Genomic DNA, 16,748 nt, shown 5'->3' with positions numbered 1-16,748 from the left:
TAAAATAATTATAATACTGTTGATATGATAATGAAAACAATAACTATGTGTGATATGATCATTATGAATATTAACATGTAAATCATCACTGAGGTTGTGGACCTGAGCCATGATGTGCGTAAGATCAAGGCTCTGACCGGGGATCACGGCGAACACTTTAACCGAATCGTGACAGAGGTGGAGCTGTTGGGGCAGGACTGCGATTTATGCAGGAAGGTTGAGGACGAGCTGCAGAGGCTAAAGAATCATTCCCAGGATTCACTGGGGCGCATGCAGAGCCACATCAACAGACTCCAGATCAGACTGGACTCAGGGAATGAAGGCTGCTTCCAGATCTGTTCACAACTGGAGGATGAAGTCCGCCTGCTGCGAGATGACGTCAGGAGGTGCACTGGCCAATGTAAGACCAGGACGGACACCCCCACAGGTCAGCTTAACCAATCAAGTGATTGCTCATTACACCCCGCCCCCCTGATTTACTGTTGCTAACCTGTCAATCTTTCTGTTTTCACACAGCACATATACAGATAACAATGAAAGTGGCAGATTTACCTTAAAATTCATATTAATTTACGGCAAAATGAGTTCTTGATTTGAAACTTCCCTCCTTGAGAACTATGGCTCCGGCTGTCATTTTAACGTTTCAGCGGACTCTATTTATCTGTCGGTCTGTCTGTCTGAGGGAATAACATGCATTTTGAGTTGTTTTTTTGTTCACAGTTTCTAACCCTAACACACAGTTCAGAAAGTCTGTAGTGAGCATTTTTTAAAAAAGTTGTATGCAAACTAAACCCTACTAGGTGGTGGTTCTGGTAGTACTGGTGGCACTGGTGGTACCAGTGGACGTGGACCTGGGTTGGACGCTGAGAAGCCTTTAGACGGCCACAGTGTGATCGGAGGCTCCATCAACAGCAACCAGCTAAAGACACTGCAGGGTGAAATATCTGAGGTCATCCTCACCTTCAGCTCCATCAACGACACCCTGAAGGGGCTCGAACACACGGTGCAGAAACATGGCAGCGTCATCACGGATCTTGGTGAGCCCAGCTCAGAAATACTGACTCTCTGGATCATTACTGAACCTTTCTTGGCTAACATTCACTCATTCTTCCTATGACCACTGACAGGAAACACCAAGGATAAGATAATCTCTGAGCTGGACAAAATCCAGCAGGAGGTGACGGAGCACATCGAGGAGAGCGCCGACCGTCTGGACCGGATGGAACGGGATGTCCGGCGGGTCGAGAGCACGCTGCTGGTGGAGATGGGAGACTGTAAGAGGTCTGGAGACGGGCTTGAGAAGAGGCTGTCAAAGCTGGAGGGAGTCTGTGGGAGGTTGGACGGTGTCTCCGACTCCATCCTCAAGATCAAGGAAGGTACTGTATTTATTTTCCCTTAAAAAATGCTTCAGCAAACCGTTTAAATCCTACTTGCTGTGGGAGCTGAAAAGCAGGTTCTGCAGGTGGAGTTTCTGATATGTGTTGCTCATTGGCAATTCAACAGTATCCGAGTGGAAAAGCATGTAATAATTCTACAAGGCTGTCCAACTCTATAAGATCCCAGCTTAGAGTGTATAAAATACATAAAAACAAGATCAGGATATGCTTTCCGATTTATATAAAATTAAAAAAAAAAGGATTTGGAGAAGAGACTTAAAAGGAGACACAGACTCAGACAACCTAATTTCTTTGGGCAAGTTGTTCCAGAGCCTCGGGGCCCTGATGGCAAAAGTTCTGCCCCCCTTAGAACTCAGCATACTAAGGTCAGTGGACTTGACAGGGAGGTACAACGGTGTGTCATCGGCATACCAATGAAAAGAAATACCATGTCTGCAGATGACATCCCCAAGGGGAGCATATATAAGGAGAACAGTATTGGTCCCAGAATTGAACCTTGAGGCACACTGTAGTTGATATGGGAAAAGGATGGCATGAAGTTATTAGTGCTGACACAGAATTTCCTATTGGAAAGATAAGATGTGAACCAATGTCTCAGTCTATCTAGAAGAATGCCATGATCAATTGTGTCAAAAGCAGCACACAAGTCCAGCAACACAAGAATTGAACATGTGCCTGCGTCGGCATTCATTTAAAGGTCATTAGTGACTTTGAGAAGGGCTGTCTCAGTGCTGTGGTGCTGACGAAAGCCAGATTGGAACTTTTCAAAGGTATTATTGTTTTCCGCAGCAGCAAGAAGCTGCTTAGATACAAGTTTTTCGAGAATCTTCGAAATAAAAGGCAGTTTGGAGTTTGGACGATAGTTATCCAGGAGGGTGGAATCAAGCCCAGGTTTTTTAGGACTGGCTGGACATAAGCCGTTTTAAAGTAATCTGGGACACAGACAGTAGACAGCGAGCTGTTAAAAATAATTAGCAAATGGGGCACAATACAATCCATAACTTCCAATAAAAACCTAGTTGGGATTTTGTCCAGAGGGCTGGAGGATATTCTCATAAGAGACATGATGTCTGCGAGTTCAGGCAGAGTAACAGCAGAAAATTTGCTCAAAGAATCCCTGAGCGGGTGATCCACATCTAAAAAGGCAGGATTGGGGGAGATACTAGATCTTATTACTCCACCTTTTTGCACCTACAGCAAAGTGCAAAAGAAACTTTTCACAATCAGCAGGGGCACAAGGAGAGGCTGGGTTAACTAACTGATCCACAGTCTTAAATAGTAATCTGGGGTTGTGCTAATGGGCAGAAATAAGTGCAGAGAAATGTTCTTGCATCCTTCACAGTGTCTGCCCCCTGACCACTTAAATTAATAAAACCAAAGTTAATAGAAGAGGAGTTATACATAATAACCTAAACAAAAATGCTGAAATAGCACAACAAAATAGGAGAATTAAACGTGGACTCATAAACATCAGATCTTTGTCATCTAAAGCTGTACTAGTGAACGATTTAATATCAGAGTATCATATTGACTTATTCTGTCTTACTGAAACCTGGCTGGGTCATGAAGAATATGTTAGCCTAAATGAATCCACTCCGCCCAGTCATACTAATACTCACATTCCTCGAGGCACCGTCCGAGGAGGTGGAGTTGCAGCCATCTTCGACTTAAACCTATTAATCAGCCCTAAACCTAAACTAAATTATAACTCATTCGAAAGCCTTGTTCTTAGTCTTTCACACCCAACCTGGAAAACACAACAGCCAGTTCTATTTGTTATAGTGTACCGCGCTCCTGGTCCTTTTTTTTAATCAAGTTTAGTCCTTAAAACAGATAAAGTAATTATTGTAGGTGATTTCAATTTTCATGTGGATGTTGATAATGATAGCCTTAGTACTGTGTTTATCTCATTATTAGATTCGATTGGCTTTTGTCAGAGTGTACATGAAGCCACTCACTGTTTTAACCACACCCTCGACCTTGTTCTGGTATATGGCATTGAAATTGAACATTTAATAGTCTTTCCACAGAATCCTTATTTATCGGACCATTACTTAATAACTTTTGAACTGCTATTACTGGACTACACGCCATTAGGCAAAAACTCTTAGTCTAGATGTCTATCTGATATTGCTGTGGCTAGATTCAAGGAAGCGACCCCATCTGCATTTAATTCAATTTTATGTCTCAATATAACTGAGGACTTCTATGCTAATTTTAGCCCCTCCCAAATTGACCATCTAGTTGATAGCGCTGCAGGCTCACTGTGAACGACACTCGATTCTATCGCTCCTCTAAAAAAGAAGATAATAAAACAAAGAAGGTTAGCTCCGTGGTATAACCCCCAAACCCGCACATTAAATCAAACATCACGAAAAACTTGAAAGGAAATGGCGTTCCAACAACCTGGAAGAATCTCGTTTAGTCTGGCAAGATAGTCTTAAAACATACAGGAAGGCCCTCCATAATGCCAGAGCAGCTTACTACTCATCATTAATAGAAGGAAATAAAAACAACCCCAGGTTTCTTTTCAGTACTGTAGCCAGGCGGACAGAGAGTAATAGCTCTATTGAACCATGTATTCCTATAGCCTTTAGTGGTAACGACTTCATGAGTTTCTTTAATGATAAAATTTGAACTATTAGAGAAAAAATTCATCATGTCCTGCCTTCAACTGGTACCGACTTATCTTCAAACACAGGAACCTTAGAAACAACTCTAAAACCTGATAAATATTTTGACTACTTTGCTACTATCGCCCTTCTTCAACTAACTTTGACGATTAATTCATCTAAGCCATCAACCTGTCTCTTAGACCCCATTCCAACTAGGCTGCGTAAGACATTTTACCCTTAGTTAGCACCTCTTTACTGGATATGATCAATCTGTCTTTACTAACAGGCTATGTACCACAATCCTTTAAAGTAGCTGTAATAAAACCGCTTCTTAAAAAGCCCACTCTTGATCCAGGGGTTTTAGCCAACTATAGACCTATATCTAACCTTCCCTTTCTCCCTTCCCTTTTTATCCTTTAACTCCCACATGAAACAAACTTCAAGGACTGCCTTTTTTCACCTACATAACATTGCAAATCACATCCCAATGTGGGTTCGGGAGGCAGACACCATCTCCACATTTAAGAGTAGGCTTAAGGCTTTCCTCTTTAATAAAGCTTATAGTTAGGGCTGGCTTGGGTGAGCCCTGAACCATCCCTTAGTTATGCTGCTATAGGCCTAGACTGCCGGGAGACTTCCCACGATGCACCTCTTTCCTCTCTCCTTCTCTCCCTCTCCGTCTGTATGCATTTTTATCCCATTACTGCATGTTACTAACTCGACATCTTCTCTCTCCCATAGTTCTGTGCTTTCTCGTTTCTCTTCTCTCTCCCGTCGCTTTCAGCAGGTATTTCTGCCTCCAGAGCTGCAGAGACTGGATCTGTGGTTGTCTTGTCTTCATAATTAAAGATGTAAACACTACTGGCCTGAAGTCATTTAATGTCGCAGGAGTTTTAGTCTTAGCAACTGGGACAATTGTGGAATGTTTCCATAACTTCGGGACCCTCTGTTGCTGAAGAGATAGCATAAAAATAAAATGAAAGATGCAACTGCTCAGCACAGGTTTTGAGAACCTGGCTGCAGATATTATCAGGCCCAGGACTCTTACTAGACTTGATGAGTCTGAAGTGTTTTTCCACACTTCTGATATCAACAGCCAAAGTTGGAGGAGCCCTAGTGTTGTCCTTTAATACATTCAGTGTTCCTTTAATACATTAAGTGTATGAGTGAACTGTTTATCTGAATTAAAACCAGCCAGGGCAATGTTCCTATTGCCTTTATCATTAGACCCTGTCACTGATTTCATATCGTTCCAGGCTGTTCTTAAATTGTTACTGCCCAGCTCAGCTTCAATTTGATCTCTGTACCTGAGTTTATCCTTTTTCATTTCTGACCTGATCTCCTTTGTTTCCATAACTTCAGTAACATTACCCTCATTAAAAGCATTTTTCCTTTTACAAATCAGACCTTTAAGAGCTGTAGAGGCCCATGGTTTGTTGTTAGGGAAAATCTTGACAACCTTGATGGGAATAACATTGTCCCCTAACCCTACAACAAGAGATGTAGCTACACACAACATCTGTTAACTCATCAGTGTTGTCTGAGGACTTATATGCTCCCTTTATGGAGCCATGACAGAGGTCGATAGTTCTATCATGGCGCATAGGACAGCTGACATATTGATTAAAAACTGTTCAATGTTTTCTTTAAGTTACAGTGGTTAAAATCTCCCAATATAATATTGGGAGATAGATTGGGGGGTAGATTGAAGTGTCTCTACCACTTAGAAAATGGTGTCTGCAGCGACTTTCGCGTTGGCCTTAGGATGAATGTAAACCATGGTAACAAACACCTGAGGGAAGCTCTATGTCTGGCAAGCAGAACTGCTCCCGCACAATAAAATTGTTGCACCATCTGCGATTGATATACAGGCACACTGCCCCTCCCTGCGACTTCTGTGTTACCTCACTGTCCCGATCCAGCCGGATAGGAGCCCCTAAGCTTATTAAAGCCCACCTCGTACTGTGTTGTGATGTGTACTATGTTGTGCTCCGTCCCATGTTCAGGACTGAATCGACACGTGTCAAGCTTGTGGACGTGTGTTTCTGGTCTGAATGATTCAGTTGTCCATCACGGAGGAATCATGGACTTTATTCAGAAGAACCAGGACGATGTCTACAGCAGGATGAAGAACCTGAACTCGAGCCTGAACCAGGTCCTCAAAGACCTGCAGAGCTTCTCTGAGCACGACATGACTGGTGAGCTAGACTCTTGTCTTATTATATTCTTATCTATTGCTCAGCCTCACAGTGATGGTTCAATTCAGCTATGTAAAGAGAAACAACACAATGACAAGTCAAGTTCAGATCTTTACTTTTATGTATTACATTTTTTCTCAGCAGCTTTGGCTCAGTCCTCAAGTGAAAGTCATGATTCTTAAAACATTGGGCAAAATTCTCAAGTCCACTTTCTCTCACAACAGTCTTTTATTTTTTTCTTGTTGTTTGACTCCTTGACCGACGGTGGCCAGTTTGACAGGGAATACAGTATCGAAGTGGTTTTCTAGCTGGGTTTGCCTCCTGGGATCCCAGGGCTGAGTCAGCTAGTTAATAGCACGACCGGCTGCAAGGGTTTAACCATGCTAATTTGCTAACAGCAGCTAACAGTTACAATTAGCAGCAGTTAGTTAATTAATATTATTATATTAATAATAATAATAATGGATTACATTTATATAATGTTAGCATTTTATCTTGATACCCAAAGTGCTTCACAGTGAAGGGGGGAAACTCACCTCAACCACCTGGTGGTAGCTAACCTTACTTTAGCAACAAGTAAAGCTATTTGTACTCTGTCATCAAACTGCCCTCATAGCATTACTGACATCTTTATGATAAGTCCAAATGGTTCCACTTTACTTGAGGTCAAGGGAATTATTCATGACACAATTATAATGGTCTCATGTCAGTTGTCAAAACTAAGCACATGACAGTATAATGTAATGTTAACACATACAGCTAAATAGTTTCTTTAAGTTTGATAATTAGACCTGCTATGGCATGTTTTTGACAAGTTATATTTTCTTGGTTAATGTCAAGTTGTCATGACAAAGACATTTGTGTCTTGGTTAATGTAGAGTTGTCATAACAAATACATCTCAAACAATGTCAACTTTGCATTAAAAGTGACATAATTGACCGAATGACACTTAATGACACCAGTGATAAACCTTCATAAAGACTCCTTCATGTTCATGACAGGTGTCATGTCATGGTTATGACGGTGTCATGTCAGTCTTATGAAGCCACCTTCAAATAAAGTGTTACAAAAAACTGTTTCTGTGTTTTCTGCCACACTGAGACAGCTCTTCAGACATTTGACTGTCCTAACTCCAGCAGTCATAAAGGTAAACTTCATGTTGGTTTCAGTGATGAATTTATTTACTTTTGACTCATGAGTTGATTTCAGTGAAACTGTAAAATGTTAACTGAAGCTTTTTAAATACCTGAAAAATCAAATGTAAGAAGGTGTGTTGAATTGTTTTGTTTTGTAGGCACTGTGCTGCTCAACAGAGGTTTGAATTTGTAGCTCTTTTGGTTAACTCACCAATTACAGGGCCCTATTTATTGATATTGATCTTACTCATCCCTCTATTACTGCTGTGCAATATCCTCCGTCTCATTATAACCTTAAATAAGCTGCACTTAACTTGACAGTTCATGCACTATTACCTTATACCGTATTATTATCAGCAACCGGTAAACCCACCTGGTACTTCACACTTATTTTATTTTATTTTATTTTATACTTATACCCACTGGTTACTTAATTTATTTTCTGACCTGTATTATAGTGTATTATATTTTTTGCTAGTACTTCTATTCCTGTGTGCACTGACAAAGGCGAGCTGCTGTAACAAAAGAGTTTCCCCTTGGGGATCAATAAAGTATTTCTGATTCTGATTCTGAGAAGGGGATTTGTTGTTTTAACACAAATAACCATCAAAAGAGAAATATCCTAAAACTCCAAAAGCTCCAAGTCTGTCTGATTTACATGTTGAATGTTAACTAATCAGCAAATCAGCAATCAATCCTGTAGTCAGCTGGTTTATTTAACAGTCAAGTTCAGACAGAGCTCAAACCTGAAAACAAAACTATGAGTTCAGTCACTGCGTCCAGCTGGTGTCGGTCAACAAATCCAACGCAAACACAAACACTAAAACTAACACAAACACCACTAACACCAACTGTTGCTAAAAACATAATGTCTCCTTTTTCTACACCTGATCAATAACAACATGTCGTCAATCACCTGATCAATAACAACATACAACATGTTAATCGCCTGATCAATAACAAACTACAGCATGACATGAATCAATCAAGTCTTGGATTGACATTAATTATCTTATAAAGATGGAAAACAAGACGACGACTTCACTGAATCAATTAACATTTAAATGCTTTCACCTAGAGGTTAATTTGACCCTCCTGTCTCTCTTTGGCCATTTGTACACCTGTAATCTGTATCAGCCTGTGTGTGTTTAAAACAGTTAAACAGGATAAATTAACGATTTACACACAGAAGAATCATGAGTTCATGTTAACATCCTGAGCTTTGTCTTTCCTCATCATTGTCTTTTTATCTCTTCACATTTATTTCATTCAGTCCACTGTGTATCTATGTTATGTTTTTGTCTTCTTGTGTTTTTGTCTTCCTTAGTATGTTCTTGTCTTCTTCACTGTGATTGTCTTTTTCAGTGTGTTGGGGTTAGGGTTAGGGCTATATTTGAAGATGTTTCACAGATTAAATTTCAATCACATTGATCAGGTTCTGCTTTGTTCAGAGGAGTATTTACAAACCGAGTTATAAGACACTTGTACCTGAGGAGGTGAATATTAAACCTCACAAGGACCTTAATAGGCAGATGATGATGACAGAGGAGGGAGGTGGGTGAAGAGTTTGGTGTTAACATACGTTGTGTATCCTCAGTGTACCAATGATCCAGGACTCCACGATGTCTGATTATGTGACCCAAAGGAAGCAAGTAGATGACAATAAATATAATTTAAATATCTGATGGTCCTTTGATGATGGTATTATAATAATACATAATAATACATCTCCAGTCCCACAGAGATCTGTTATTTCTGATTGAGAAGATGCTAAATGTTGCTTTGCTGTGATAAATTAAAAAAAATAAAACCTCAGCTAGATGCTAACAGTTTCCCATCACTCATAAACTATGTGATGTTAACAGACAGAAGAAATGATGGATAACAACTGAATTTTGTGTGTCTATATGAAGCTTTTTAACCTAGTTAAACTCTGCCAGCTTCACCTTCATACACACTTATTGTTTGGGCAAAGCCATGTTCAAGCCTACACAACTTTATTTAAATCTAGTGGTCACCCAAAGGTTTCCACAGATGATTTGTCAGGATGAATGTTGGGGGGGAGATGTGTATAAAATCAATTAAAGTTAAATAAGAATTGTGTCAGTTAAGCAGCAGCTTAGATTTTTATGTTCATTGTCAGATCATATGAATTCATATCATTACACAGGCCTGCCTGGACCCCCAGGACCCCCAGGAGAGAGAGGCTTCAATGGGCTGCCGGGTCCCCGAGGGCCTCTCGGACCTCCTGGACGACAAGGTGATAGTGGAGCACGAGGTCTGCCCGGTACGACAGATATTTATTTAGATATTTATATATCATGATATTATAGAGGAAGAAACCGATTGATGAAGCCAGTAAGAGGTAGCGTTTATAAAGACATGGAGGGAAAATTACAGGATCCTCCATCCAACTAAATGTCTACATTTACTACTGCCATTATTATTATTAACAGATTGTTGGCTACTCATTGTGATATTTATTTTTCTGCCTTTTCTAACAGCTGCTCTGGTTTCTTACAGGTCCCAAAGGTGAACCAGGTACGTTTTTTTTTAAAGAATAAGGTTTCACGGCAGTAAACGGGCTGAAACAGCCGATAGCATGTCAGTCATGTTTGTACACTGCAATCTTAATATAATCTCTGGTTAGTACTGGTTCACTCTGCAGAGCTGTGTTTACAATATGCTTCACAGGGCTCACACACGAACAGTCACTATAACATCAGGATAAACATTAAGATAAAGTCACAATATACAATACAGTAGTAATGACTATCTAATAATACTAATCATCATCATACTGTAAAACTATTTATAGTGATAGAGCTCTGGATTTTAGTTTTGAATGAGTCTGTATTTGTTGTGTGAATTTTGTCAATGAAAAGTTTTTTTCATGAAAAAAACTGGAACAAGACTTAAACTCAATAAAAAGTAATCTTTGATAACAAAAACAATGATATGATATTACTATTTTTGCCGGAAATTAAAAATTAAACAAAATGTGAAAATCTGAAGAATATGCAAATGAACTAAAATGCAGTTTTATTCTACGGCCTACAGAATCACACATTATAGCTCCTGATTGGTCTAGCCGTTTCCTCCACCAGCCAGTAATATCTCTTGTTCAGAAGTTGATATATCTGTTTGACTTGTTGCACTAATCAGCAGCATCTTGTATTTCAGTAATGTTTTGTTTCTGTCAGTAATGTTAGGTAATGTTACTGGTTCTTAGATGTAACAGTAACAGATTTATGGATTAAATTAGTAAAATAGAGTTTATAATGACAGCTGAGAGTCAGTGTGTTGGTTGACTGCAGAGTCACACGGACAACCATTACAGTCTGCTTTAAACAGGTAAACCACACCATTTCCACTAACCTTCCATAGACGAAAACGACACCTGTAACCGTGGTAACTGTACACAGCAAAGATGGGCACAGCTGTAGCCTCAAAATGCTTCGAAGAGATAAAAAAAAAAAATGCACGACTAAAACTAAAATTTCACTGATTTAAAAAAAGGCTGAAATTTATTTACTTTTTGTTGACTAAAACAAAGAAAAATGAAATGACTGAAATGTGATGTGTTTGAGAGCCGACATCACTTCCAGATCCACAACAGTCTGCTGTGATATAATCAATGAAATCACTGAACCTGCCAGAGTTATCATGCCGACTATCCCACAGCTGTACACACTGGATACTTGAGTGTGTGTGTGTGTGTGTGTGTGTGTGTGTGTGTTTTCAGGTCTGCCTGGTGTTGATGCTCATGTACCCAGACTGTCGTTCTCTGCTGCTCTCACTGTGCCCATGGAGAGAGCTGGAACCATCGTCTTTGACAAGGTCTTTGTCAATGAAGGAGACTTCTATGACCCAAGAACAGGTAAACATGAGGGAAGGCTGCGTCTCAGTCGGTCATCCACTAATCACAAGGTGGGTGGTTCGATCCCCAGCTCCTCCTGTCCACATGTCAATGTGTTCTTGGGCAAAACACTGAACCCCAAACTGCTCCTGATGGTCAGACCAGCAGCTTGTATGGTAGCTTGCTGCCATCAGTGTGTGAGTGGGTGAATGAAAAAGTGCTTTTGAAAAAGGTGATCTTAATACAGCCATTTACCATTTAAACATGCTCCACATCGTCTAGATGATGGGGAACAGTCAAAGCATTCGTTTTTTACAGGAACTGAGAGAACTGTGGGTGTGAATAATTTATTTAGCCTTCCTATATCGAGAATAAACCTCAATAATGATGTGATTTTGAAGCTGGGTTTGGTGACTGTTTAATCATAATCAAGGTAAAATGATCTCTTATGTCAAGATAACAAATTAGGTTTGTCATCACTAAGCTATGTTTGACATCTACACACAAGCTGATGATTATATCTGAAGGCAACAGTCAGAGATCTAAATATGAAAACTTTTTGTTCAATGTTGAAGTAATTGAGCCATGATGTTGAAATAATGGTTCTACAAACGTATCGCCTGCACCTGCTCTTACTAAGTGTGACTGATGAATGTTTTACATCTCACACAAATATTTAGTTTGATCTTTCAATCACTGAAATGTTTCCTGGTGTTGATCCGAGCTTTAACACACACTGAATCTGTCACCTTCAGGTATTTTCACCGCCCCCATAGACGGACATTACTTCTTCAGTGCCATCCTGACGGGCCATAAGAACGAGAAGATCGAGGCGGTTCTGTCTAAGTCTAACTACGGCATGGCACGGGTGGACTCTGGAGGCTACCAGCCTGAAGGCCTGGAGAACAACCCTGTGGCCGAGGCTAAAACCACTCCAGGATCTCTTGCCGTCTTCAACATCATTTTGCCTCTGCAGACTCGGGACACGGTCTGCATCGACCTGGTGATGGGCAAACTGGCCCACTCTGTGGAGCCCCTCACCATCTTCAATGGCATGCTGCTGTATGAGGACATGTGAAGGGTTCATTCGGATGTCTAAATAACGATGAGGCCAGAGAACCTGAACAACACCGTTTAAGATTCATGACAATCCCACAGGAGGCTGCACCATAAAGTATGATGTCACTTCGTCATTCAGGAGTACAATGCTAATGATGACAGAATATTTTAAATGAACCTTCAGTCCTGAACAGATTTGTCTCCATATTCTAACAGATCACATTTGTTTTATGTTATTATTCTAAAGAGTGTTTGTCACTTCACATGTAGACGACAGCAGGGGTCGATTTACTGTCTGACTACTTTAATCCAGTCAACTGATCTGATGTGGTCACATGATCTGACATCAGAGCAGCACTGTGAAGACAGATGTCCCTGTAAACCAGGATCAGCTGATACCTGGCAGGCCTGCTTCCTACTGCTGCTTGAAACTTTTAAACAACTTTTTGGAAGCACATGAACTCTTGTGGTGAAGAATTACAGTGTTAACAGTCTAAAGTGCTGTTAGCACCCCCTACAGGCTGCAGAGTTCATCACAGCCATAGGTCAGACGTTGTCATGGCAACATGTGACAGTGTGACTTTAAAAATGATGAAAAACAAAGACAGCTTTTTGCTCTGAAACTTTATAAAAGCAGAATGTGTTTTCTGTTTGATCTTATGACTAAGATGAGTTCACATTGTGAATGTTTTATATTAAGCTGCACCTTTTCTTGTTTTATTAGTGTTTTTATGTCCTGCCAAGTATTTAAGCCATTATCACATAATTTTGCTTTGATGGACAAATGTTAAAAGACAAGGCTGGAAATACTTTACATTTTCTTGCTGTCAACAAATCCCATTAAAAGACAAGTGATAGAAGAAATATTCAGATCCTTTACTTAAGGAGAGGTAGTAATACCACACTGTGAACATACTGCATTACACCGTGTCCTAACTGAATGTGACACGAGCGAGCGTCAGCAAACAAAATAAGTTAAACTGCATTGTTTTCTATTGGAATGTCCTAACGGGTGTGCCGTTTTGAGCTGAACTTTTGTCTGATGCCCTGTTTCTATTTTATTCCTGTTGCTTGCATTGAAATCGCTGTAACATGGATCAGGAACGGTTGATTCATGAAGTTGACATGAGTTAACCTAAATAAGGTGGCAGCTGGCTGGAGGGAGATTGCCAGGGAGCTGGAAGTTTCTAGTTAGAAGATTTATTTTTGTGTGTTTTCTGTCAGGATGCTCAGCAGAGCTTGCTAGCTTGCAGTAAAGAAACATCTAAACATCACAATATAAAACTTGTGTTCTCTGTTTAAAAAGTAGGCCTACAAACGTAACTAGTTAGCAAGTACTCACCCATCTTTTACTTGAGTGGTTAAAGTCTCCAGTCTGATTTTGAGCACACAGCTTATAGGTACATGGTTTAGTTACATGAAAACAGACGTGCATATATGACAGATTCAGTGTAGACAGAGAGCATCCAATGTCACGCAATGAGACACGATGGTCGGACACTCGCATTCAGTTAGGACACGGTGTTACAGGTAAAATCCTGCATTCTAAATGTTATTTAATGCTGCAGCACTTAACTGTTGTCTCCCCCTTCTGGCAGTGAGAATAATTACACAAACACTGATGACACGTGCTGATGATGTTTACCTGCAGTGAGCTCCAGGCTTGTGTTCAGGAATAGTTACAGAAATACAGCGAAGTTTCCACAGGTCCAAGACAGTAATCCATTATTAGGTAGAGTAAATGTAAAAGCTGCACAGCCTTCTCCAAATATTTTACCAGCCTGTCCGAGAGCAGTCACGTGACGTCTGTCTGTCCTCAGCCCGTCTCGCAGCTCTCTAGCATGGAAAAGCTAAAGCTACACCAGTGGTTATCCGTGTTTGTCCTCGCCGTCGATCGCTTTCTTGTTTAGACAGTAATCCTTCCTCTGAACGCCCAGTTTCTGTTTTATCTGGAGCATCAGACACTTTTCTTGGAGCTTCTTAGGTTTTCCTCCCAGCTGCTGCAGGCCACTGCGTTGCTGCAGTCGCTCCAGAGCCGTGTAGAGAGAGAGTTGCATCAACTCTGTTCAGTTTCAATTCAAGTGGCTTTATTGGCGCGACTGCATATAACACAACATTGCCAAAGCATATTAACACAAGCTATACAATCATAATAAACAGTAAACAGTAAGCAATGATCAATAATAACGTTCTCTCCAGTGGACCTTTTTACAGCATGGCTCTGGGTTGCTTCCTGCTTCCGCTCCGGCTAACCAATCACTGCTGGTTGGCGTAAAACACATCATTACCGGTGCACCAGCGCGGGAACGTCACCACAGACACCAGATTTAGAAACTCTGTATACGGCGAATATAGAGAGATTCACCTGGCAATGACAGGGTTAATCAGCACTGTGTGAACTCATTTGGCAACAGCTTGAACGTAATGGATGTTCATTTATATGTAAAAGTATGAAAAATGTACTTAAAGTATTAAAAGTAAAAGGACAACAATGGAGATATGGCACAGAGGAATAAGATATAACAGGCTCTGATACACACACAATACTTGTTTGTAGATACATTCAGTGCTGGTTTGAGTCAGAACAAGAGATTTATTGACAAAAATAGAAACATTCGGTATCATCAGACTTGTAGTTTAAAACTAATGTTAAGCACATGCAGCTGAGCATGAAGAACAACACAATCTGATGTTTCATCTGATGATGGTTGTTTTGAGGATAACGCTCATTATTATGACAACTGCCTGAGAAGGAAATATGAACTATTTTAACTAAATCACTACAACAGATCAACACATTCAACAGCTCCATCTGTAACCTGTTTGTCTCGACTCTTCACTGTCTACAAACAAACTGATGAACCAGAGATGACAGATATTTATAACACTTATACTCTGATTATCATCTTCATTTATACTGAGAAAAGCACAGGTGACTGAGTGGATTTTAGAAACGTTATTTTCTGACAGGCTTTAGCGCCAGCTGTCGTGTAAACCTGTTTTTACATTTCACCCTTTTGTATTGATGAATCATTTTCACTTCATTAAAATTATCACAAGCCAAACCCAGCAGGTTTAACACTCTGCGCTGTGTTTTTCAAGATATGATAATAGTCATATATATATATATTCATATTTGTATGACTGATTTCTGTGTTGTCTCAGTCACGAGTTCATTACTGTAATGTCAGAATTGAACACATAAGGTCCATTTGAGATGAACTGCGCCTCGCCTGGAAAGTGGACGAGATCAGGCGGCAGCAGCAGGGAGCGGTGACAAAGAGCTGCAGTCAAGTCAGACAGTTTCCAGCAGCCTTCAAATAACAAACAGGAAGTCCCAGAAATATTTACATCCTGTTAGATCCATCTGTAGGCTACCTGTAGTTTGCGTTCTTGATCGCTGATGAAGTTGATCGCTGATATTTGCATGTTAGTTTGATCTTTTTCTCTTCTTTGCTAACTCGGACCTTATGACCACATTGGGACCATTCTACATGAACAGACAGCAAACCAACTAAATTACCAGTGTCTAACAGTGGTCTCGTCTGTCTGTTGACTCTGTCTATCCAGGAGTCCTATAGGGGTGTGGCAGACAGATTCAGCATCTCAAAATCTACAATGTCAACACATCTCCATCTCTTTTGTTCCCTGGTCAATTCACATCTGTCCCATCACATTACGTGGCCTGCCCTTCACACATCTCAGTTACTGTTTTAAACAGCCGGAATTGCAAATGCAGTCTGTGCTGTGGATGGATGTCAAATTTCCATTATAAAACCACATTGCAACAATCCTTTAGCCTATATTAACAGAAAACAATTGTATTCCATCATCCTCACTGGAGGTCACCCTGGCATAAATCCAGTGCATTTCTCAACACAGATGTTGCACAGCTAGTGGAAGAAGATCCCCAGGCCCTGGTCCCAGAGGGAATGCACATTATCTGCGTTTCAGCTTATTCTCTGTTGCGACAATGGATGAAGTTCTACAGGGATAATGAGCACCTTACTGCCAGGCAGAGGCGCTTTAACAAAAAGCTTAATGCAGCTCATATAGCCATTAAGCATGCTTTTGGCATCCTGAAATCCAAGTTCAGGAGGCTCAAGAGTCTGCACATGAAAAATGTGCCAAATATCAATGCAACAGTCACAGCATGTTGCATTCTTCACATTTGTTTAGATTCAGGTTACCAACTTGAAGATGAGCAGGGACTTCTTCATCAACTCGGAGAGGACATTGATGATCCACACACACCACAGCCCAACAACCAAGATGCATCTCATTACAGGGACATGATTTGTGCATACATTTAAGGATAGGATACACCTTCACACTCATACTTTTCATTAAGTTTTTCCTCTTTTCTTTACACATTTTTGTGAGCTGGTGTGCAGTATGCCACAGGCTGATGTGAGGCACCTCTGATCACATGCCAAGTTCATCATGGAAATCACTAGTACCTTGTAATATTTGCTAAGGCTCT

At 40.5% G+C, this 16,748-nt stretch overlaps 1 protein-coding gene across 4 annotated transcripts in view; it reads left to right on the top strand.

Moving 5' to 3' along the window:
- The window catches only part of LOC122876345 (EMILIN-1-like), a 38,549-nt gene extending 23,215 nt beyond the window's left edge, over positions 1-15,334 (top strand). For 2 of the 4 annotated variants that reach the window (XM_044196575.1, XM_044196583.1), the window contains exons 7-14: positions 94-427; positions 801-1,037; positions 1,128-1,376; positions 6,019-6,210; positions 9,518-9,634; positions 9,871-9,888; positions 11,093-11,227; positions 11,962-15,334. In XM_044196575.1, coding sequence (XP_044052510.1) covers positions 94-427; positions 801-1,037; positions 1,128-1,376; positions 6,019-6,210; positions 9,518-9,634; positions 9,871-9,888; positions 11,093-11,227; positions 11,962-12,284 — 1,605 coding nt within the window. In that variant the 3' untranslated portion in view covers positions 12,285-15,334. Of the gene's footprint in view, positions 1-93; positions 428-800; positions 1,038-1,127; positions 1,377-6,018; positions 6,211-9,517; positions 9,635-9,870; positions 9,889-11,092; positions 11,278-11,961 lie in introns of all 4 variants that reach the window. The other 2 variants (XM_044196592.1, XM_044196602.1) reach the window with 2 other exon arrangements.
- The last annotated feature ends 1,414 nt before the right edge of the window (positions 15,335-16,748 follow it).

This window comes from Siniperca chuatsi, linkage group LG1 (assembly GCF_020085105.1).
Source record: "Siniperca chuatsi isolate FFG_IHB_CAS linkage group LG1, ASM2008510v1, whole genome shotgun sequence".
NCBI lineage: Eukaryota > Metazoa > Chordata > Actinopteri > Centrarchiformes > Sinipercidae > Siniperca > Siniperca chuatsi.
This window is presented reverse-complemented; position numbering and strand designations above follow the sequence as displayed.